The sequence below is a fragment of the Myxocyprinus asiaticus genome, chromosome 6 (assembly GCF_019703515.2).
Source record: "Myxocyprinus asiaticus isolate MX2 ecotype Aquarium Trade chromosome 6, UBuf_Myxa_2, whole genome shotgun sequence".
NCBI lineage: Eukaryota > Metazoa > Chordata > Actinopteri > Cypriniformes > Catostomidae > Myxocyprinus > Myxocyprinus asiaticus.
The window spans coordinates 23,169,211-23,191,584 of NC_059349.1; the positions used below are offsets into that span (position 1 = coordinate 23,169,211).

The 22,374-nt window shown below is 39.3% G+C and overlaps 1 protein-coding gene across 7 annotated transcripts in view; it reads left to right on the forward strand.

The window, feature by feature from the left end:
• The window catches only part of LOC127442395 (glycogen debranching enzyme-like), a 48,226-nt gene that overhangs the window by 20,315 nt on the left and 5,537 nt on the right, over positions 1-22,374 (forward strand). For 6 of the 7 annotated variants that reach the window (XM_051700391.1, XM_051700388.1, XM_051700386.1 and 3 more), the window contains 17 exons: positions 3,604-3,727; positions 6,028-6,191; positions 6,284-6,385; positions 6,733-6,888; positions 7,411-7,561; positions 8,086-8,210; positions 8,508-8,620; positions 12,496-12,630; positions 13,832-13,962; positions 14,825-14,961; positions 15,370-15,503; positions 15,848-16,023; positions 17,386-17,488; positions 17,671-17,896; positions 20,555-20,666; positions 20,771-20,906; positions 21,029-21,141. In XM_051700391.1, coding sequence (XP_051556351.1) covers positions 3,604-3,727; positions 6,028-6,191; positions 6,284-6,385; positions 6,733-6,888; positions 7,411-7,561; positions 8,086-8,210; positions 8,508-8,620; positions 12,496-12,630; positions 13,832-13,962; positions 14,825-14,961; positions 15,370-15,503; positions 15,848-16,023; positions 17,386-17,488; positions 17,671-17,896; positions 20,555-20,666; positions 20,771-20,906; positions 21,029-21,141 — 2,338 coding nt within the window. Of the gene's footprint in view, positions 1-3,153; positions 3,278-3,603; positions 3,728-6,027; positions 6,192-6,283; positions 6,386-6,732; positions 6,889-7,410; positions 7,562-8,085; positions 8,211-8,507; positions 8,621-12,495; positions 12,631-13,831; positions 13,963-14,824; positions 14,962-15,369; positions 15,504-15,847; positions 16,024-17,385; positions 17,489-17,670; positions 17,897-20,554; positions 20,667-20,770; positions 20,907-21,028; positions 21,142-22,374 lie in introns of all 7 variants that reach the window. The other variant, XM_051700387.1, reaches the window with a different exon arrangement.

A 22,374-nucleotide genomic window follows, 5' to 3' on the forward strand; every position in this document is an offset into this window, starting at 1 on the left:
ACAGGGAGACAGGAAGGACAACTGATCATCCTTGCAGTGGCAGACCACGTGTAACAACACCTGCACAGGATCGGTACATCCGAATATCACACCTGTGGGACAGGTACAGGATGGCAAGAACAACTGCCCGAGTTACACCAGGAACGCACAATCCCTCCATCAGTGCTTAGACTGTCCGCAATAGTCTGAGAGAGGCTGGACTGAGGGCTTGTAGGCCTGTTTTAAGGCAGGTCCTTACCAGACATCACCAGCAACAACGTCACCTATGGGCAAAAACCCACCATCGCTGGACCAGACAGGACTGGCAAAAAAATCTCTTCACTGACGAGTCGCAGTTTTGTCTCACCAGGGGTGATGGTCGGACTCACGTTTATCGTCGAAGGAATGAGCATTACACAGAGGCCTGTACTCTGGAGCGGGATTGATTTGGAGGTGGAGTCTGGGGCGGTGTGTCACAGCATCATCGGACTGAGCTTGTTGTCATTGCAGGCAATCTCAACGCTGTGCGTTACAGGGAAGACATCCTCTTCCCTCATGTGTTACCCTTCCTGCAGGCTCATCCTGACATGACCCTCCAGCATGACAATGCCACCAGCTATACTGCTCGTTCTGTGCGTGATTTCCTGCAAGACAGGAATGTCAGTGTTCTGCCATGGCCAGCGAAGAGCCCACTGAGCACGTCTGGGACCTGTTGGATCGGAGGGTGAGGGCTAGGGCCATTCCCCCCAGAAATGTCCGGGAACTTGCAAGTGCCTTGGTGGAAGAGTGGGGTAACATCTCATAGCAAGAACTGGCAAATCTGGTGCAGTCCATGAGGAGGAGATGCGCTGCAGTACTTAATGCAGCTGGTGGCCACACCAGATACTACTGTTACTTTTGACTTTGTTCAGGGACACATTATTCCATTTCTGTTAATCACATGTCAGTGAAACTTGTTCAGTTTATGTCTTAGTTGTTGAATCTTTTTATGTTCATACAAATATTTACACGTTAAGTTTGCTGATAATAAAAGCAGTTGAAAGTGAGAGGATGTTTCTTTTTTTGCTGAGTTTATATGTTCCTGTTCTTATTCTGACTTATTCAGATTACATTATTCCTAATCTTTTTTCTTTCTTTTTTTGTCTTTGTAATCTTTAATTAAAATGTAATTACCTGTTCTTCCTCTTAAATTACTCTCCCTTTCTGTTGACACCAGTTAGGCTATTATATAATGTTAACCAATTGACAAATAGTTATTTAGACATCATTTTAGCAAACTTACTCTCAGGTTTGACTCTATTCTGATATTAGTGATTTTAAAAAGGGATTTTGATTCATCCTTTTGAATCCTTTCACTAAAAATATTTTTTCGGACCTGAGACCCGAATATATGACGTAATAACAATAACCAAGAACTCTACTCTGGTTTTGTTAAACAAGCACCATTTAAGCACAAGAAACAACTTTCTTGGTTCACCGCTATTCTTTTAATTCCAGCGTTTTGAACGTGATGTCTCCCGGCTCCTGAGGGATTATGGGATCGTAAAGTGTCCAGTCCAGTAAAGTGCACTTCAGAATCTTTCCGTAAATAGTAGGTCATCTGGGTATTACTCGATAATGGTTAATGAATACTGAGGATTTGGACATACTACTTCATTGGCATACTGTTTTTTGCCATACTATCCACCTTATTTTTCAGCGAATTAAAGCACTGTCATTATCAAACTTGAATGTGGACCACATTCAACTGGTGTTGTCGGAATCTGTTTCCCCCCAGCAGATCTGTATGGGGGGAACATTATCTGACTGTAACATTCTCCACTGTTAGAATGCGTTCCCCCATGCACAAACTTAAGCCTAACCCTCCCCAACCTAACCTACTCTACCCTACCTACCATAACCTACCCTACCCTAACCATAACCTACACTACCCTACCTATCCTAACCATAACCTCATACTCTATCGGGGCTAGGGGGAAACCGATTTAGACAGGGAACACAATTCGATACAACACTGGTATAACCCACTTCCAGCTATATTAGCTATACAAAAATACTACATTATTGATTACAGGCTGGCAGTAAATGTCAACATATTATGATCATTAATTACGATTTTCATAAACACATTTTTTGTTTTGATCGCTTGTAGTTTTACCATTTACCGTTTTGCCATCGTTTCATCACACTATGTTGCACAGGCAGAATAGTGATCAGGTGCTGACAGGACAGTCTTGACACACCTCCACAAACTTTACACAACCAGCAGAGAGCAGAAAGATGACGGGGAAATGCTGCTTCAACTTTCTTTGCACCAAAACTGCATCTTGTTTCATCTTAATAATAAATAATAAACGCATTTTACTCTCCGTTCTTGTCAGAGAGCATTCTCTCTGTCTTAGCAGTGTAGACAGTAAACAGACACGCAGATCTCGCATTCAGCATGGCTTATGAAACATTGCCTTTGGAAATAAATAAATAAAGGCATCATTGGAAGTTATGCAGGTATATATAAATGGAGATTTACATGGAGACAAGAAAGACTGCATCGTCATGATCTCGGTAAAGAAAGAAGCAGATTTTATTACTGTCTTTTCAATACAACTACACAGCAACAAATGAGTGATTTACTTACTCTTTTACTATAAATGCTGATGTTAGAATTTATCAGACATTGCCACATTATTCTGCTGTATATCCTGTGGTTGTGTGATAGTTTATAAGCCCAGATCACTAACTCTGGTATTATTATCCTTCTATTTATTTATATTGCGGTCAATAACAGCAGAAATTTTGCACGTTCACCGGAAATGCAGCCGCTGCTTACTTCCGCATTGCAAAATAAGGTGGATATAGTAAGGACTGTCATTCACTGAAATTGTGTATGAGAGTGATTTGTTCACTTAAAAGATTCAAAAACACTGATTCGTTCACAAGCAAAGCATTATTCTCTGGTATGGACAACCCACTTTTCATTATCCAATCAGCTCCCGATGGTTAAAATCAAGTCCTACATTTTTCTTATCGAATATCCTGTTTTACTATGAGATGTCACATTACAGAAGTAAAATGGGTTGCGAATTGAAGTTCACGTTGACATCAAGCAATTTAGCATCAACAGGCAGTTTTCTATCCAGCAAACCCTCTAACTATAACACGTGTTGTGCCCTGCAGGCCATGCTGGCAGCAGCCAGAGCAGTAAGACCCAATCTCTATGTGATAGCTGAGCTCTTTACAGGCAGCGAGCTCATTGACAATGTGTTTGTAAACCGGCTGGGAATAACCAGTCTCATCAGAGGTACTGGAAACATAGTCTTTAGGCATGACACATATCAAGTCTTATCTGTGTGTCTTTCTTCTCCTGCTTTACATCCCTCTTTTTTTCTGTCAATCACCATTCACTACCCCTCTAAACTATCTCTTCTGAATCTGCCATTCTTACAATACCATCCCAAAACTCTCTTTTGGCCTTTGAAAATCTTATTTTATACTTCTTGGCTCATGTTGGTTTGATTTGAGGCATGACTCTTCCTCTTTCTGAACCCATTTCTTGCACCCCTCAAACACACTAATGTTTGGTTTCACACTTGGGTATGCATCCCCCTCTAAACCTGCTTGCTGCAGTTTATGCTGGATGCTGCCCGCACTCTCAGGCCTGACCTGTATGTGGTGGCCGAGCTCTTCACAGGCAGCGAGGAGCTGGATAATGTCTTTGTGACTAACTTAGGAATCTCATCACTTATCAGAGGTATGATGTTTTAAAAGTGATGGCCATTAAAATGGAAATAACACAAAAATATTAAATAACACTAATGTTGAATTGGCAACACTTTACAATAAGGTTGTATTTGTTAACATCAGTTTAAGGGATATTTCACCCAAAAAATGAAAATTCTCTCATTTACTCACCCTCATGCCATCCCAAATGTGTACAACTTACTTTCTTCTGCTGAACACAAAGATTTTTAGAAGAATGTCTCAGCTCTGTAGGTCCATACAATGCAAGTGAATGGTGTCCAGAACATTGAAGGTCCAAAAAGCACATAAAGGCAGCATAAAAGTACTCCATTTGACTACAGTGGTTAAGTCCTTATCTTCAGAGGCACCGTGAAAGGTGTGGATGAGAAATGGATCAATATTTAAGTCCAGTAGGTGGCAATATGCAGGAAGAATGCGAATTGCCAAAAACACAAGAAGAATGTGAAGATTTATAGTAAAAAAGGACTTAAATATTAATGTGTTTCTCACCCACACCTTTCATATTGCTTCAGAAGATAAGAATTTAACCACTGGACTGGTATTGATTACTTTTATTCTGCCTTTATGTGCTTTTTAGAGCTTCAAAGTTCTGGCCACCATTCACTTGCATTGTATGGACCTATAGAGCTGAGATATTCGTTTGTGTTCAGCAGAAGAAAGAAAGTCATACACATCTGGGATGGCATGAGGGTGAGAAAACGATGAGAGAATTTTCTTTTTTGGGTGAACTAACCCTTTAGGTACATTAGTTAACAATGAAAATTTATATTACAGCACTTGTTAGTTTCAGCATACTGTATAAATTATTAAAATGAAAAGTTGTATATATTAACATGAACACATTATGAACTAACATTAGCTAACAATAAACAATTGTATTTTTATACATAACTTAATAAATGCTGTAAAACTATATTGTTCACATTTCATGATCTCTAATGCATTTACTAATGTTTACAAATAGAACCTAATTGTAAAGAGTTACCGTTTAATTTTATCTTGTTTGCATTGTGAATGTGTTTGTTTATAACAGAGTGTGCACTGAAATCTAACAATAGTTATAAATCTGACTGATAGCTCAATCGGAACGAAAAGTCTTCATGTAAGCACCTCAATTTAATCAAATAACCTGATTGAGCTTGATCTGAATAACACTGAAATCTGATAGAAAGAGTTATGCAGATCTTAAATAAAAAGAATAATAAGTTAAATAGAAGAATAAATGCAATGTAAGCCATTGAATCCAACTATTACAGTTGGATTAAAAAATAACTTGCACATATACAGTAAAAGAAGACTACATTGCTTAGGTTTCATAGTTCATAGTTAGATTGAATTTAAAGGGATAGTTCACCCAAAAATGAAAATTCTCTCATTTACTGTACTCACCCTCATGCCATCTAAGAAGTGTGTGACTTTCTTTCTTCTACTGAACACAGTGAAGATTTTTAGAAAATACCTCAGCTCTGTAGGTCAATATAATGCAAGTGAATAGTGACCAAACCTTTAAAGCTCCAAAAATCTCAAAGATATCATAAAAATACGACTCCATTGGTTTAACAAATTTCTTCTGAAGCGATCCAGTTGGTTTTGGGTTAGAACAGACCAAAATATAGCTGCTTTTTCACTGTGTATTTTGCTATTGCAGTCTCTAGGCACAGTCATTATTTCAAGCTCGATTACACTTCCTAGTGCTTGACGCATGTGCAGAGCGCTAGATGGCGGCGCTATAGTAAGTGTAATCGTGCTTGAAATCATGATCACCAAGGCGAATGCTGCCAAGATGTACAGTGAAAAAGGAGTTGCATTTTGGTCTGTTCTCACCCAAAACCAACTGGATAGCTTCAGAAGACATTGATTAAACCACTGGAGTCTGATGGATTATGTTTATGCTGACTTTTTCTAGTTTTTGGAGCTTCAAAGGCCTGGTCACCATTCACTTGCATTGTATGGACCTAAAGAGCTGAGATTTTCTTCTAAAAATCTTCAATTGTGTTCAGCAGAAGAAAGTAAGTCGTCCGCATCTGGGAAGGCATGAGGATGAGTAAATGATGAGAGAATTTTCATTTTTGGGTGAACTATCCATTTAATTTATTTGACAGACATTTGTGCATGTAAATACAGCCATTGTTATTAGACACCCCAAATTGTTAACAAATATATTGCTGATTATATACATCATGACATATTAACAGTAAAGTAATAGCAATGATCAGATTTGTTTTTGTTGTAAATAACTAATACAATAAAATGCAGCATTCATACTTTGTTTTTTGTGTGTTTTTGTAGAGGCAATGAGTGCAGGAGATAGTCATGAGGAGGGCAGGCTGGTGTACCGGTATGGAGGGGAGCCAGTGGGTGCTTTTATGCAGCCCAGTCTCAGGCCTCTGGTGCCCAGCATTGCCCATGCCATGTTCCTGGACGTCACACATGATAATGAGTGCCCTATTCAAGTATGCCATTTCAAATGCTCCATTATGCTTTTCATTGTTTATAATGGCGGTCTCTTTTGAATGAGCTTTAATTTGGATGTTCTGTGTCATAGATCCGCTCTGTATATGATTCATTGCCTAGCTCTGCTATTGTGTCTATGGCCTGCTGTGCCACTGGAAGCACTAGAGGCTACGATGAGTTAGTACCCCACCAGGCAAGAAATCAACTTCACTAAACATTCTGTCTATAAAATGAAAATTCTGTTATCATTTACTCACCTTTCTTTTTTTTCCTTGGAACATAAACGGAGATGTTAGAAAGTATATTGGTCTCAGTCACCATTCACTTTCATTGCATCTTTTTTCCATACAATGAAAGTGAATGGTGACTGAAGCTGTGATTCTGCCTAACGTCTCCTTTTGTGTTCCACAGGAGAAAGTAAGTCATATGGGTTTGGAACAACATGAGGGTCAGAAAATTATGACAGTATTAAAATTTCATATGTGATACATTTAAGTTCATTTTTGGGTCCATTACCTTCCTCTTCTTTACTGCTGTCAGATCTCAGTTGTGTCAGAAGAGCGCTTCTATACAAAATGGAATCCTCAGCTTAAACCCTCCTCTCCTGATGAGGTCAACCTTCAGTCAGGAATCATCGCTGGAAAGCTGGCCCTCAATCGGTTACACCAGGAACTGGCAGCAAAAGGCTTCAATCAGGTAAACACAGCTTACTGAACTAAATCCCTGTGCCAAATGACACCCTCAGCCCTTGCAGTCCTCCGCTGGGTCCACAGTGACAGTAATGACACATACACTGTCGGGTAGTAGTCCACCAAGAAATCTGCACCAATGCAGGCTTTGCAAAAGGGAACATCATGGCTACATTGAGGCCGCAAAGGGCACACTTGTAAGGCCGATAACAATATCTAGACTGCTTGGTGGCCAATGGTTGATATAATGCAGATGTAATGATCTCAAAATGCCCAAATAGCAGCCAATAAATCGATCTGGCCGATATAATGGTCTGTCTCTAGTCATGACACCACTTCTGAATCATAAAATGACAAATGGGACAACATACGGTCTTGTGGACCTAACAGACACATACAAGTGAAGGCCACAGGTCCACATCAAATGCTTAATTTGGGACAGGATACTAAGTGTATTAGTGTTTACATGCGTTTGTGTGAATTTACACCTGTTCCAGCTTCATCAATGGGTCTTTGGATGTTTTCTTAGGTGTTTGTGGACCAAGTGGATGAGGACATTGTAGCGGTTACCCGTCATAGTCCCAGCACACATCAGTCAGTGGTGGCTGTGTGTCGTACTGCTTTCAAAAACCCCAAACACCATGGCTACACAGATGAGGTTCCACCAATGTACATCCCAGGTGCATCATTGGTTCTCTGCTCCTCAACAGAGATACTGAACCTTCTTTGGTGGATCAGATATTCTCTCTTTAATTTAAATTCTGTTCGAGTCAACATGAATCTCAGTTTACAACCCATTATATTTCTGTAATGTGACGTTTGTCAGAATGAAACAGAATATTCAATGAGAAAACTTAGGGCAGGTCTTGTTTTTATACATCTCGAATTGATTGGATCGTAAAAAGTAGGTGTTTCATACCAGAATAGAGCCCCACCTGAATGCAGGTTTGCTAAAACAATGCCTAAATATCTATTTGGCTATTGGTTAACATTATCCAATATCCTGCACCACCTAAGTAACTTGTGCAGAAAATTATTATTTTATTTTTATTTAATTTTTTTCAGAGGAAGAGCAAGTTATTACATTTTGGTTTAACACTACAAAGAAAATTACAAAGACTCATTTTGGATATCTGGTTTAATATTCTGTTTCAATTATGAGTTGAAGCCAAACTCATAAATAATCTTTTTCCTTCTCTCACAGGTAAGATCGAGGAAGTGGTGCTGGAGGCACGTACGGTAGAGAGGCAGGCGGGTCACTACAGAAAAGATGAGAGGAGCATTAATGGCATGCCTGGGTACACGGTGGAGATTAAAGAGCACATCCAGGTAACCCGAGTGCTGTGAGACTGCTCTAATTATAACTGTCTTCAGCAGACACAATTGCCTCCACTGAGTACACTCATTTACACTACAGCAAAAAGCTCAAGCCCTACCCTGCAATTAAAGCATCAAAACTCAAAGAGCTCTGCTTTCATCTCAACCACTTGTTTTGGGTTAGCCTGGCCTTTCCTGTCTAGTTGGAAATTTTCGCTGCCTGGACTTGCCTTTTGATTGACTGTACTGTCAACACTCCACGAGTCAATCTTATCTCTTAGTCTCAGAGGTTTCTTTGTCTCTCCTCAGCTGAAGGACAGTACGGTGGTGAGGCAGGCTGGGGTGACGTCTCGAGGGTGCAGTGAATATGTGCAGGAGATCGTGTTCAAGCAGTTCACACCTGGAAGTGTCATTGTTTTCAGGTTAGACTTCATAAGCATTACTGACCCCAAATTGACACAGAATAATTGTCCCCTATGGCAGTGATTCTCAGTTGGATTTGCATCAGGATCTAGATTTAAATAGCAACCCAACACAGTACCAAATTGTTTATCATACAGAAGTAAAAAATATCCTTAAATTCAAACATGAAATATAGTAATATTAACATGACAACATGCAAAAATTAACATGACATAGGCTGTGTAGGAAAATTGTCAATTTTGTGAATGCATAAACAACAGCAGAAGTGTGATTTACCGGCTTAAAGGAATAGTTCACCCAAATTAAAATTCTCATCTTTTACACACCCTCATGCCATCCCAGATGTGTATGACTTTCTTTATTCTGCTGAACACAAATGGAGATTTTTAAAAGAATATTTCAGCTTTGTAGGTCCTCACAATGAAAGTGAATGGGGTCCAACATTTTTAAGCTCCAAAATGCAAATAAAGGCAGCATTAAAGTAATTAATGCAACTCTAGTGGTTAAATCTATTATCTTCAGAGGCAATATGATAGGTGGGTTAGAAACAGATCAATATCTAAGTCCTTTTTTACTATCAATCTTCACTTTCTTGTTCTTTTGTTTTTGGAGATTTGCATTCTTCATACATATCACCATCTACTGGGCAGGGAGAATTTATTGGAAAAACAGACTTAAATATTAATCTGTTTCTCATATTGCTACTGAAGATATGGATTTAACCACTGGAGTCACATGGATTACTTTTGTACTGCCTTTGTGCATTTTGGAGCCCAAAATTTGGTTCTCATTCACTTGCATTGTATGGACCTACAGAGCTGTGTAACGTTTGCAGGAAAGAGGTGAGAGGAGGATCTATGTGCAGGCTATAATCAAAACTCTTTTACAAAATAAACATAAAAGAACTCAAAACACGACAAGAGAACAAACTGTTACATCCATGAAAGTTTAACAACTGACAAAGGCTACGTTCACACTACAAGCCTTAGTGCTCAATTCGGATTTATTGCTCAGATCCGATTTTTTTTTTTCTGTTCACCTTATTTTTTAAATGTGGCCAATATCAGATTCCAGTGTGAACTGGTCACAGTCCTGAACTGACCCGCATGCGCAAAAGAACAATAACAAAGACGTCACATGCAGCATGCTGTCATACGGAAGTAAACACGGAGGCCACTAAATTCAGCATTTACACATTCATTTGTAAGGTGATATGTAGCGGAAGCCAGCGGATTTGTGAGCAGGCGATAAGAATGACGAGGATGAGGATAAAGAGTGCAAAGTGTTTACTTATGGCTTTTTGTGGAGCAATGGCTGCTACATCTGTACGGAGGTGTGTGTGGTCTAACACCTCACTGTCCCTCCATTGACTACCTTTGCAGGTGTCTTCCATATTCACCGAATGACCAAAGAACTGCCATTCTTTGAATGGCAAATGTTTGGAATGACTCCCGCCAGCGCACTGAGCTCAGAATTGTGATGAATGTCAATGTAGAGTGACATAAAAGTCGCATGAATTCAGACTGAGGTCGCATTGCAAAAAAATATCAGACCTGTATTGGATTAAGGACCACATATGGAAGTGGCCCAAATCAGAATCGAAAAGATCAGATTCTATGTGGTTTGTGCTGTTCACACTGTTATGAAAAGAACAGATCTGAGTCACATATGAGCAAAAAAATCTGATTTGGGCCTGCAGTCTGAACATAGCCAAAAGACAGAGAGAACACGAGGGCAATATATACATAAGAACTAACAAGGTTAATCCAAAACACATCTTTTCAAACTACAAGGCTTTATCCTTCTAGCAACCTCTAGTGGCCAATAGGAACAATGTCCCAAGTGTTACAGAGCGCCCCCCTATCTAAGGAGCGGCTCCTGACGCTCCATAACATATCAAACAAACTAAAAAAAAAGTAGTTCATAGGAAGCGGAGACTCAGGGCAGGGAGCCGCAGGAGGTGAAGTCTCCAGAGGTGGAGCTACAGGAGGCAAAGGCTCAGGGGGCAGAGCCACGGGAGGTGGAGGCTCTGGAGATGGAGCCACAGGAGGCAAGGGTTTAGGTGGCAGAGCCGCAGGAGGTGGAGGCTCCGGAAATGGAGCCACAGGAGGTAAGGGTTCAGGTGGAGGAGCTGCAGGAGGCTGAAGCACAGGGGGTGGAGCCACAGGAAGTGGAGGTGGTTGCTGGACGGGGGTCAGAAGACTGGACGATGGCCACTGGACAGGGGTCATACTGGAAGTGGGTGGCCGTTGGACACTGAACAGACTGGTAGCTTGTGTCTGACAGGTGCTGACCACTGGATTGAGCAACAGACTGGTCGACAGCAGCTGGGGACTGGACAGGATCGTGGACAGCCTCGGGGAATGGGACAGCCTCGTCAACAAACTCAGTGGCCGGGAGCACTGGCAGCAACTGGGGAACGGCCTCCGTGGCCGGGAGCGCTGGCAGCGACTGGAGAGCAGGGGCCCTTCTTCTCCTCCTCCTCCTCCTCCTCCTCTTCCGGCCAGCCGGGAGCACTGCTGTGGGAACGGCCTCCGTGGCCAAGGATGCTGGCACTGGGACGGCCGAGGCTTCAGGTGCTGGCTCTGGGACGGCCGAGGCTTCAGGTGGGCTTCAGGCGCTGGCTCTGGGATGGCCGAGGCTTCAGGCGCTAATTCGTTGACCGTGGCAGGCGTGAGAGCTGGCTCGCTCGTTGACCGCGGCAGGCGTGGGCACTGGCTCGTTGACCGCGGCAGGCGTGGGCACTGGCTCGTTGACCGCGGCAGGCGTGGGCACTGGCAGCGGCACGGGATTACTGCCATACCCCACAGTGTAAGGGGAGGAGAATGTGAACCTCAAAGCATAGTCAATTAATTTGCCCAAGGAAAGTTCACATCTGCCACCTGGCAGACAGGATTTCACAGGCTCATCAAGTCCGAACCGATAGCAGCCCTTGAGACAAATATCTCCCCAACTGAAATCCTGGGCGAAATTGCAGAACTGCTCTGTATATTGCTTGATGGTATCACCTCCTTGTCTGAGAGACATCAATTGCCAAGCCGCTAGATCCATAGTCTGGTCAGCTGTTCTGTAATGTTTGCAGGAAAGAGGCGAGAGAAGGAGGATCTATGTGCAGGCTTTTTAATTAAAATTCAGAGAAATAAACATAAAAGAACTCAAAACACAGCAGAACAAACCATTACATCCATGAAAGGTTAACAGCCGACAAAGACAGAGAGAGCAGGAGGGCAAGATATACACAATAACTAACAAGGTTAACAAGACACAGCTGGGATCAATCAAGGGGAACACAGAGAACAGAGACACAACAAAAACCAAAACCAATCTTCAAACTAAAAGTCTTTATCCTTCTAGCGACCTCTAGTGGCCGCTAGGAAGAATGTTCCAAGTGTTACAAGCTGAATATTCTTCTAAAAATCTTTGTTTTGTTCAGCAGAAGAAAGAAAGTTGTACACATCTGGGATGGCATGAGGGATGAGAGAATTTTCATTTTTGGGTGAACTATCCCTAACTAACACTTGGAACAAACACTGGACTGAAAGTACTGTACTTGTATTACCAGTACTACCAAGTGACAAATGATCTTAATCAAAATACCATTAAAGGAATAGTTCACCCAAAAATTCTAGTTCTCTCATTCTTTGCTCAACCTTATGCCGTCTCAAACTCGTACGACTTTCTTTCATGGAACACAAACGAAGATCTTTTAAAAGGATATATGATGTGTTACAAATGTATTTATTTAGTTTTTGCAACCCACCAGTTGATAACCACTGCCCTATGGCAAACTTTTGACTTTTAGCATTTAATGAAGTTCACAAGTTTATTTATTATAGGATGTGAGCTGTTTAAGATCAGAGTGTGTTTCTTTCAGGTTGAGTCTAGACCCCAAATCACAGGAGCTGGTGGGTGTTTTGAGGAATCATCTCATTCAGTTCAACCCCCTCTATAAAGCAGGCAGTCTGCCTGATCAAAATGCACCTGCCATACTGAAGAAACCACTTACACAGTGAGTTGAATCTAGCATTTTTCAACCATAGAGGAGACCTTATTGTGTCATATAACTACATTTGAATATATTTTTTTAAAATTCCACACTTGTGCTGGTGCTGGAGACCAATCTAGAACAATTCCGCACATCTAACACCTAAGAAGGCCAGAAAAATGGGTGCCACACCAGACCACACATATCAATTGAGATTTGAGACTTGATTAATTTTACATTTAAAGGAATATTCCATGTTTGATACAAGTTAAGCTCAATCGACAGCATTTGTGGCATAATGTTATTTACCACAAATATTAATTTAGCCTTTTCTTTAAAGAAAAAAAAAAAAAAAAAAAGCAAAAATCTGGGTTCCAGAGAGGCACTCACAATTGAATTGGGCCAATCCATATATGTTAAAATACTCACTATTTCAAAAGTATAGCCACAAGACGTAAACTCTATGCATGTTAAAATTATTTAAATGTGATAAAATCGCTTACTAACCTTTTCTATGAAAAGTTATATACAACATTACAGCTTTGTTGCCGCTGTAAACCTTAAAATGATAATAAAAACGAAGAGACTTTACAGCTCAAATAATACACAAGTTTTAACAGAATTAATGTTGTGCTTTTTTATAAAATTATAAACTTCACATTTCTGCCTTTAAATCCTCCAAACATTTTCCCCATTCTTTTCCATTGTAAGTGCCTCAGAGTAACCCAGATTTGTGCTTTTTTTTAAGAAATGGAGGGACGAGTCGAAATGTATTTTTATGGTAATCAACCTTATGCTACAAATGCTGTCGACTAAGCTTAACGTTTATTGAACCTAGTATATTCCTTTAAATAACTGTTACTGTATGTCAAAGATTGCTCGTGATGGCATAAAGATACCAAAACTAGGAGTAAGTCTTGTAAACAAAGATTACAACATGCTATGTTTGTTTGTGGGCAGGTTGGGTAGTAACATAGTTGAACTGATTCCTGTCATAGTCATCAAGTCATTATAAACGTAGCTCTCCTGGCTGATCACTGGCACCATTTGGGTGGACAAAGGGCATCTGAGTAGCCCTCACAGATCGCAAAACCATATGGGAAAGCAAAGCAATATGAGTAACAGTTACTCAAATTGCTTTCCTTTGCCATATTTAGCTAAATATGTATGCCTTCATGGTTGAGGAGTTCTGAAGAAGCTTTTTCTTGTTTCTTTTCAACAATAGGATCATGTCTAAGCTGACTCTGGCTGATATGAATGTTCTGCTGTTTCGCTGTGATGCTGAGGAGAAGGAAGACGGAGGAGGTTGTTACAACATCCCTGGCTGGACGTCACTCAAATATGGTGGTCTGCAAGGTACGGACCAAGCTTTTGCCATTTAGAGTAAATATAACATGATTGTTTTGTTACTGTTTAATTGACTTAAAGACCCCCTCCAGTGAAAATCAAGTTTTTAACCTTGTTTACATTTCCATATGGTGTTTTTTTATATGCTAGAAGACATACCATGAGTGAAATCAGCAGTCAACACCATGGCTGAGCATTTTCACTTTGGAACTGCAGTCTACCAAAGACAGTCTCAAAAACACAGATTCAGACAGCCAGGGTTTCATACGTCACAAACTTAAGGAACCAGTCCCATCAACTTGCAGGGTGGGGATTTCCATATCAATAGCGTACGCTACGGCGAAGCAAGGGGTATCAGGAGAAACCAGGTGTAGCTACGTATCGGTATTTTGCAAGACATGTTCTGTATTCAGATGCAAAGTTGCAAAATAACAAATGGTGAGCCTTCATGTATTACCAAAGGATCTGAAAATATGAGATAAGTGGGTGAAGGTGAGCGAGTAGCCTGAGCTGCAGGTGAGCAATGCAGGGACTAATTTGCATATTCATAGAACTAAATGAGGCAAAGGTGTAGAGTTATATCTAAACCATTTTAAGGCATGAAGGGATTATTTTCATGGGGGAAAAAAAATAAAATATGTTATTTTGATTAACAAAGATTAGTTTTTAGGGGTTAAACCAGTGACTGGAGAGGGACTTTAAATAAGTCCATCCACTTTAGGCGATTGTAGGAAAAAAACCTTCTGCAGAGGAAATGGCAAATAAAGTTTTAGAACTGACTTTTATTTTAGCTTAATCCAAGTAATGCTGCTGTGTTCCATAAATGCTCCACTGATTTTTACTTTGTTCTGTTGCCATGTCACCCACACAGGTCTATTATCAGTGATGGCAGATGTGCGACCCAAAAACGATCTGGGCCACCCGTTCTGTGACAACCTGAGGCAAGGGGATTGGATGATTGACTACGTGAGCAATAGGCTGATGTCACGCGGGGGCTCGCTGGCAGAGGTGAATAAGAGATCAAAACTCCAAATATACACTATATGTAGCAGCTAATCTCATGGGTTTATTTGAGGTTAAGAGCTTTGAGAAAAGCCAGATTTAACGACATGAGTGCCGTCTACACAAAGTCAAAACAAACCACATCATTTCTGCAGAGAAAACTGCTGCCCCTTTCCATTACCAACTCTTAAATCCATTAAGATAAGTGTGTAGCTATGCAAAGGTTTAAAGGGTTAGTTCACTCAAAAATAAAAAGTCTTTCATTATTTGTTTCAAACACATATTACTTTTTGTCTTCTGTGGAACACAAAAGGAGATGTTTGGCAGAATGTTAAGGACTGACAATCTCAGTCACCATTCACCTTCATTGCCCCCCCCCCCCCATGGGTAAATTTGGGTTTCCTTTGCCCTTAGGTGGGCCAGTGGTTTCAGACTATGTTTGCTTACTTGAAACACATCCCTCGCTACCTCATCCCTTGCTACTTTGATGCCATCCTGGTTGGGGCTTACACAACTGCCCTTGATGTGACCTTCAAACAGATGTCAAGGTCAGTGTCTAAAGAAGAACAGACAGATTATCCTTCAGCCTCTGGAGTATGTCTGTCCTTCCTTATATTTACTATAATCTTAAGAATGCAATTAAAGTCAACATGAAACAATGTTCAAGACTCATTTTAATTGTGACATTTTTCAAAAGTAAGTAGGGTCAACTTTTTCATTTTTTATGGCTATTATTATGATTACATCTGCAAAAAGCAAGCATTTTACATTGTGAAAGTAGCCTTTATTAAATCAAATTTTCATGTTCAGGTTTTTCATAATCTAAAGGTTTTCATTCTTTGGACTCTTACAAAATTGCCCTTATTGTGTGCATACTATGTCTGTGTGTTAGTTTTGTGCAGAATGGCTCATCTTTTGTGAAGTTGCTGACTCTGGGATCGGTTCAAATGTGTGGCATTGGACGATTTCCAGCTCTTCCGCCTCTCTCACCAGCTCTTCCTGATGTGCCCTACCGCGACAATGAGATCACTAAGCAGAAGGAGCAGTGCTGTGTTTCCTTGGCTGCAGGTGAACCCATAAATACCCTTCAGTCAGTGTTATCACAATGAAGTTGCTTTTGTCACCTAAGTACATTTATTAATTGGTGCTGATAGCACAATGGTTACAGTGAACTTTTCACCAAAATATGAAAATTCTGTCATTATTTACACACCCTTATGTTATTCCAAACCTACTTAATTACAACTTACTTTCTTCCATGGAACACAAAGTAAATGTTAGGCATAATGACTCATTATTATCGCTGTCAGTCAATGACATTTTTTAATAGTGATTAATCGCATAATTTTTCGTAGTTAATTGCGATGAATCGCAGATTTTGACAGTGCTAAAATTTGGCTCTAAATATAATTATTCTCCTATCAAAATGCATTTATTTCCATCTTAGGAAAGAAAACAAAGCAATATGTAATATAATGCTTTATTAACATTTTACAAACAAAGCCTTCCACAGTATAAAGATAGAAATGCATTGAAATAACACCAATTCAAGTAGCATTAAATGTTTCCCAAAGTCTAAGTGGGAGTTTGAATAATTGAAAGAACTAGTCCTCATATAGGTTGGATATTCATTGCAATGGATATTAAATCCCTTAAGCTCTCATCCTCCACAATATTAATTGTGGCTATCTGCTTTGTTACAGCAATCGTGAAGTGTGATCATGATTCACGTCAGGGCATCAGCACCAGCATCAAGCGCCGCTTTGAACTCCACATAAAAAGAGCTTGCAGACAAAAACGTCTCTTTCTGCGTTTTGGTTATTATTAACAATTGATGTGCTTCTGTGGTAAATAAGATGCGCCTTACTTATGCTAAAAAATTATTGATTTCTGTCTGGGTTGTTTTGTACAACAAATAGCATTAAGAGCTCCTTTCCCCATCATTTGATCACTGACACTGAATCACTGCTATGTGTGTTTGTGGATTATGCATCAGTGTAATGACTCCAGGCAGACACATTACAAAGCTGTTTCCGCCCTTCCAACCAGTGTTTTTGCTGGTTTATGCTGTTTTAACATAAAATGTGTTAATGCTGATTAAGAATTAATCGCATGCGCTAACGTGTTAATTTTGGCAGCTCTACTCATTATGCATTTTTTTTTCCATACAGTAAAAGTGAATGGTGACTGAGGTTGTCATTCTGCATAATTTCACCTTTTGTGTTCCACAGAAAAAAGAAAGTCATACAGGTTTGGAACAACATGAGGACTAGTAAATAATGACAGACTTTTCATTTTTGGTAGAACTATTTCTTTAAAGATCCAGGCTGCTAACATTAGGTGGTTAGGTTCAAACTTAATTGTGACACAGCATGTTACATTCTATTTAAGCTGTAAGATGTTATTCTTGATGATTTCCTCATTCTATAGGCTTACCTCACTTCTCTGCTGGAATCTTCCGCTGCTGGGGCAGAGACACGTTCATCGCCCTGCGTGGACTCATGCTGGTCACCGGCCGTCACCTGGAGGCTAGGTATTGATCCAACAAGCATCCTACTGTATGAGTGAATTCCGTTTATTGAGCCAAGAATCTAACAAGAAGCATATGAATGACCTCAGACTGATTTGAAAACTTAATTGATCCTACTCCTGTGGATCTGTCAGTCAGTAGATATGAGTTTTCTCGATCTCAGTTGTTCCTGCTTTATCACACAGGAACATTATCCTGGCCTTTGCTGGCACTCTGAGGCATGGCCTGATCCCAAACCTGCTAGGAGAGGGTGTGGGGGCACGCTTTAACTGTCGTGACGCAGTGTGGTGGTGGCTGCAGTGCATTCAGGACTATTGCACTATGGTGCCCAAAGGCACTGACATCCTCCAGTGTCCCGTGTCCAGGATGTACCCCACAGATGACTCCAAGCCAATGGCACCTGGCACTGTGGTAAGCCACTCACACAAATTCACTAGGACTCATAATAGACGATGGTTTCTAATAGGAATTTGTCTGTGCAGTGGGGTACACTGACCACCCAGCCCCATACATTTTTATTTAAGAAAATAATATTTTTATTAAAATACCATTTATAATAACAAAAATCTAAAGCTAATTTGAGGATAATTAGGAATCACTGAAACTCATTTAGGGATATATACATGATACTGATTTAAAAGGATAGTTCACCCAAAAATTTTAATTCTCTCATCATTTACTCACCCTCATGGCATCCCAGATGTGTATGACTTTCTTTTTTTCTGCTGAACACAAACGAAGATTTTTAGAAAAAATATCTCTGCTCTGTAGGTCCATATAATGCAAGTGAATGTTGATCAGGCCTTTGAAGCTCCAAAAAGCATATAAAGGCAGCATAAAAGCAATCCATAAAACTCCAGTGGTTAACCCTCTGGGGTCTGAGTGTGTTTTGGGCCCTGGAGAAGTTTTGACATGCCTTGACATTTGTGCTTTTTTCAGTTGCTTAAAAACATATTAATGGCTAAAGTCTGATAACACTGTATTTAGCACAAACTAGGTTACAATAATATGTGAACAACATGTATGTACATGTTTGTATTTTTGAGAAAATAATGTTTATGCATGGTTTTTGAAAAAACAAAAATTTTAAGTCACCTGAAATAAGGCCATATAACACATACTAAACATTTGTTCAAAAGACTTTTGAGAACTGGATCTTGTAGCCTAGAGTTTTTGCTACAAAAATGATGTGAAAACCATCCTGATCACTCATTCATACAAAAAATATAGTCATTTAACTTTTGTAAGTCACTTTTAATGTTAGAAAGGCCATATGCGAGGAGGCATGGTTGATCATGAATATTGATGTGATTCACACCTGAGGAGATAAAGACCCCTCCCCTGAGAAAGAGAATGAATGTGAGGAGACTTTTTGATTGAATGTATTGTTTGTAGCTTATTCACAAAATCAAGTTTAAATTAAAAGAAGTAATCTGACTATACATTTTCTTTACATAAAGACTTTACTTAAAAACTTTAGACCTACACTACCGTTTAAAAGTTTTAGATCGGTAAGATTTTTTTATGTTTTTAAAATAAGTATTTTCTGCTCACTAAGGCTGCATTTATTTGATCCAAAATACAGCAAAAAAAGTGATATTGTGAAATATTTTTACAATTTAAAATAACTTTTCTATTTGAATATATTGTAAAATGCAATTTATTCCTGTGATCAAAGCTGAATTTTCAGCATCATTACGGCAGTCTTCAGTGTCACATGATCCTTCAGAAATCATTCTAATATGCTGATTTTCTAATATGGGCATATTTACAGCACATTTTACACATTTACACCCGAACAGATATTAACAAGCACAAGCATCGTAGATGATAATGAGGCACAATAAACACTAGTTAAAATATAATCTAAACATTCATATTATTTTTCTATCATATTACATATCATATTTATATCATACAGCATACAATTTAAATACCTGCTTTAGCCGAAACAACTTTTAAATGCAACTAAAACTTGCCTATTAGGACATATTTCAAATTTCAATACTCTGAATCCTGGCTGGCAAGTCTGGAAATAGTCCAGCTAGTAAAATATGTACATGTTTTTATAAAATAGCATGTCAACTAATATGTAAGTAAAACTAAATTACTTACTCATCCGAAATTGTATCCTCGGCTGGATCAAGTCGCTCTTCAAAATGCAAACGAGTCCGTCGACCCCAGAGAGTTAAATTCATATCTTCTGAACGATAGGATAGGTGTGGCTGAGAAACAAATAAATATTTATGTCTTTTTTCACTATAAATCTTCTCTTTCACTTTCACATTGTTCTATTTTTGTTTTTGGTGATTTGCATTCTTTGTGCATATTACCACCTACTGTATGAGGAGGAGAATTTATAGTAAAAAAAAAAAGGACTTAAATATTAATATGTTTCTCATCCACACCTATCATATCACTACAGTCGTGTGGATTACTTTTACGCTGCCTTTGTGTTTTTTGGACCTTCAAAGTTCTGGCAACCATTCACTTGCATTGTATGGACCTACAGATCTGAGATATTCTTCTAGAAAATTTTGTTTGTATTCAGCAGAAGGAGGAAAGTCATATACATCTGGGATGGCATGAGGGTAAGTAAATGATGAGACAATTTTAATTTTTGGGTGAACTATACCTTTAAGTGTCACTTTATAAAAATAAAGGTATACGTACCAATGTAACAGTTCTCGGCTCATTTTGAGTTGGACTTGGTCATTTGCTGTTCAGTGAGCCAGTGAGTCACCCTAGCTGATTCAAAGGTTTATGACTGATTCAGTCAGTGATTCAGACCATTGACTTTTGTTTTCAATTCAGACTGATTTGCCAATCAGTTCTGATTCATTAAAACTAACTGCACTAATCAAGTGAGTTGAATTGGACAGCAGGTTATGCTGTATCACGCTGTCGCGTGAGTACAACGCAATAGACAATTGTGTCAACTATTTACTGACAATAATGTATATTACTTTGTGGCGTTTAGTCTTTCTCATCACATAAAATTCACAAGTCCAAAACTCAGTGTATCTTTTTGCTTAATCCATTAAATATGTTGTTTTTCTTATGTCACAGGAGCAGCCGTTGTATGAGGTAATTCATGAGGCCATGGAGTGTCACATGCAGGTTATTGAGTTTAGAGAGAGGAACGCCGGACCACAGATTGACTGCAACATGAGAGATGAAGGTAAGGTCATTGATACACTAGCCTTTTTTTTTTTTGTTTTTTTTTTGGAATGCACACTCTAATGTTCTGTTGAGAATAACCTTTTGTGTTCTAAACCATCTTAGGCTTCAATATAGTGGCCAAGGTGGACCCCGACACTGGCTTTGTTTATGGTGGAAATCAGTTCAACTGTGGGACCTGGATGGACAAAATGGGAGAGAGTGAAAGAGCCCACAACAAAGGCATACCGGCTACACCCAGGCATGCCCTGATTTTTCTTTTTGAGACTCTATATATAAATGGATCTCTTCTCTCTCTTGCACTTTCACTCTCTCTGTCTATTATGATCATTCCATTGATTGATTCTTTTGTTGTTAATGCAGAGATGGTTCAGCTGTGGAAATAGTGGGTCTTTGCAAATCTACATTACACTGGCTGGTGGAGTTAAACAAACAAGGGCTCTTTCCTTACAATACCATGACCATACAGAGAGACGGTGAGCTCAGATAAGCCCTCATGCCCTTACAAACACCCATAACTCTGTTCCAATACCTAGCCAGCATTGTAAGGCCAGAAACATACTTTATGCTAGTACGCGCACGTAGATGCAAATACTTTGTCAATGCATTGCCAACATGTGGTCCTTGTGTCACTGTGGTGGTAACAAACCTCTGTACTCCAGGATGCATCAGAGTTACCTTTAAAATTCTGTTCCAGTAAAGATGCACTTAGTAACTTTTGTCTTTGTCATTTTGGACTTACACTGACACCTAGTGGCTTGGATGCGGCATCATTTAAAATCAATAGTTTTCAGTTTCAGATGCCATTGTAGAAATGTAGTATTCACAGTCAGCCATGATTACTTTAATCAATGAGTAAAAGTGTCAAATAACAGGACTAAGCAAGTAGTATTCGGTTGGTCATGTGATTCTAACGTGAATAAAACAGCTTTTATAAGGTTACTGATATGACTGGAGTCTTCATTTTAATGTGAGTGCTGAGTGCTCATGATTTCCTACATATCGTGTCTTTAGGAGTTAAACTTTTTTAATGAAGAAAATATTATTGAGTGCACCTTTTAAAGTAGATGTGTTATTATTCAGGTAATTTGCTATAAATACATTGGCTTCAACTTACTTGCTCAGCATTATTCTCTTCAAACTCTTGCTCTGCCTTGACAGTAATTGACTAAAAGAGAAAGCTTACTGTATAAGTGGAAAGTTTACACTAATGTCTGCTATATCGCCCCTTGTGGCAACCTTGAGAGTGCGTTGTTAATCAGTTTCGGTCCGACACATTTTGGTATGCAACAACGCAGGAAATTCAGCTTGCCTAGAAGTGTCTGCATTCACGTACTTGCATAGAGTTTGTTTCGGCCTTAAGACATCATTAATTCCGGTGGGCCCATGAGAAAAAAAATCTAATTATTAACAACTAAAGTCTTGACCAACACAAAATAGGTATCGTTTTAATGATTAGAAGCTCTACTTTACAGTGCATGTAGACATTGTGACCAAAACTGAACAAGTGCTTTGAAATTTGCAGACAAATCAGAAGTGTACCGTTTGATCATTTATTAAAAATTTAGCACTGTAGATATTATTGTAATCGATAAAAACATAAAACTTATCAAATAGCCATGTGTCATATGTTGTTGGAAAACTCTCAAAGAGTAGAATACAACCAGCCTATTTGTTTTACTCACAGACAAAAAATATAGTGAGTAATA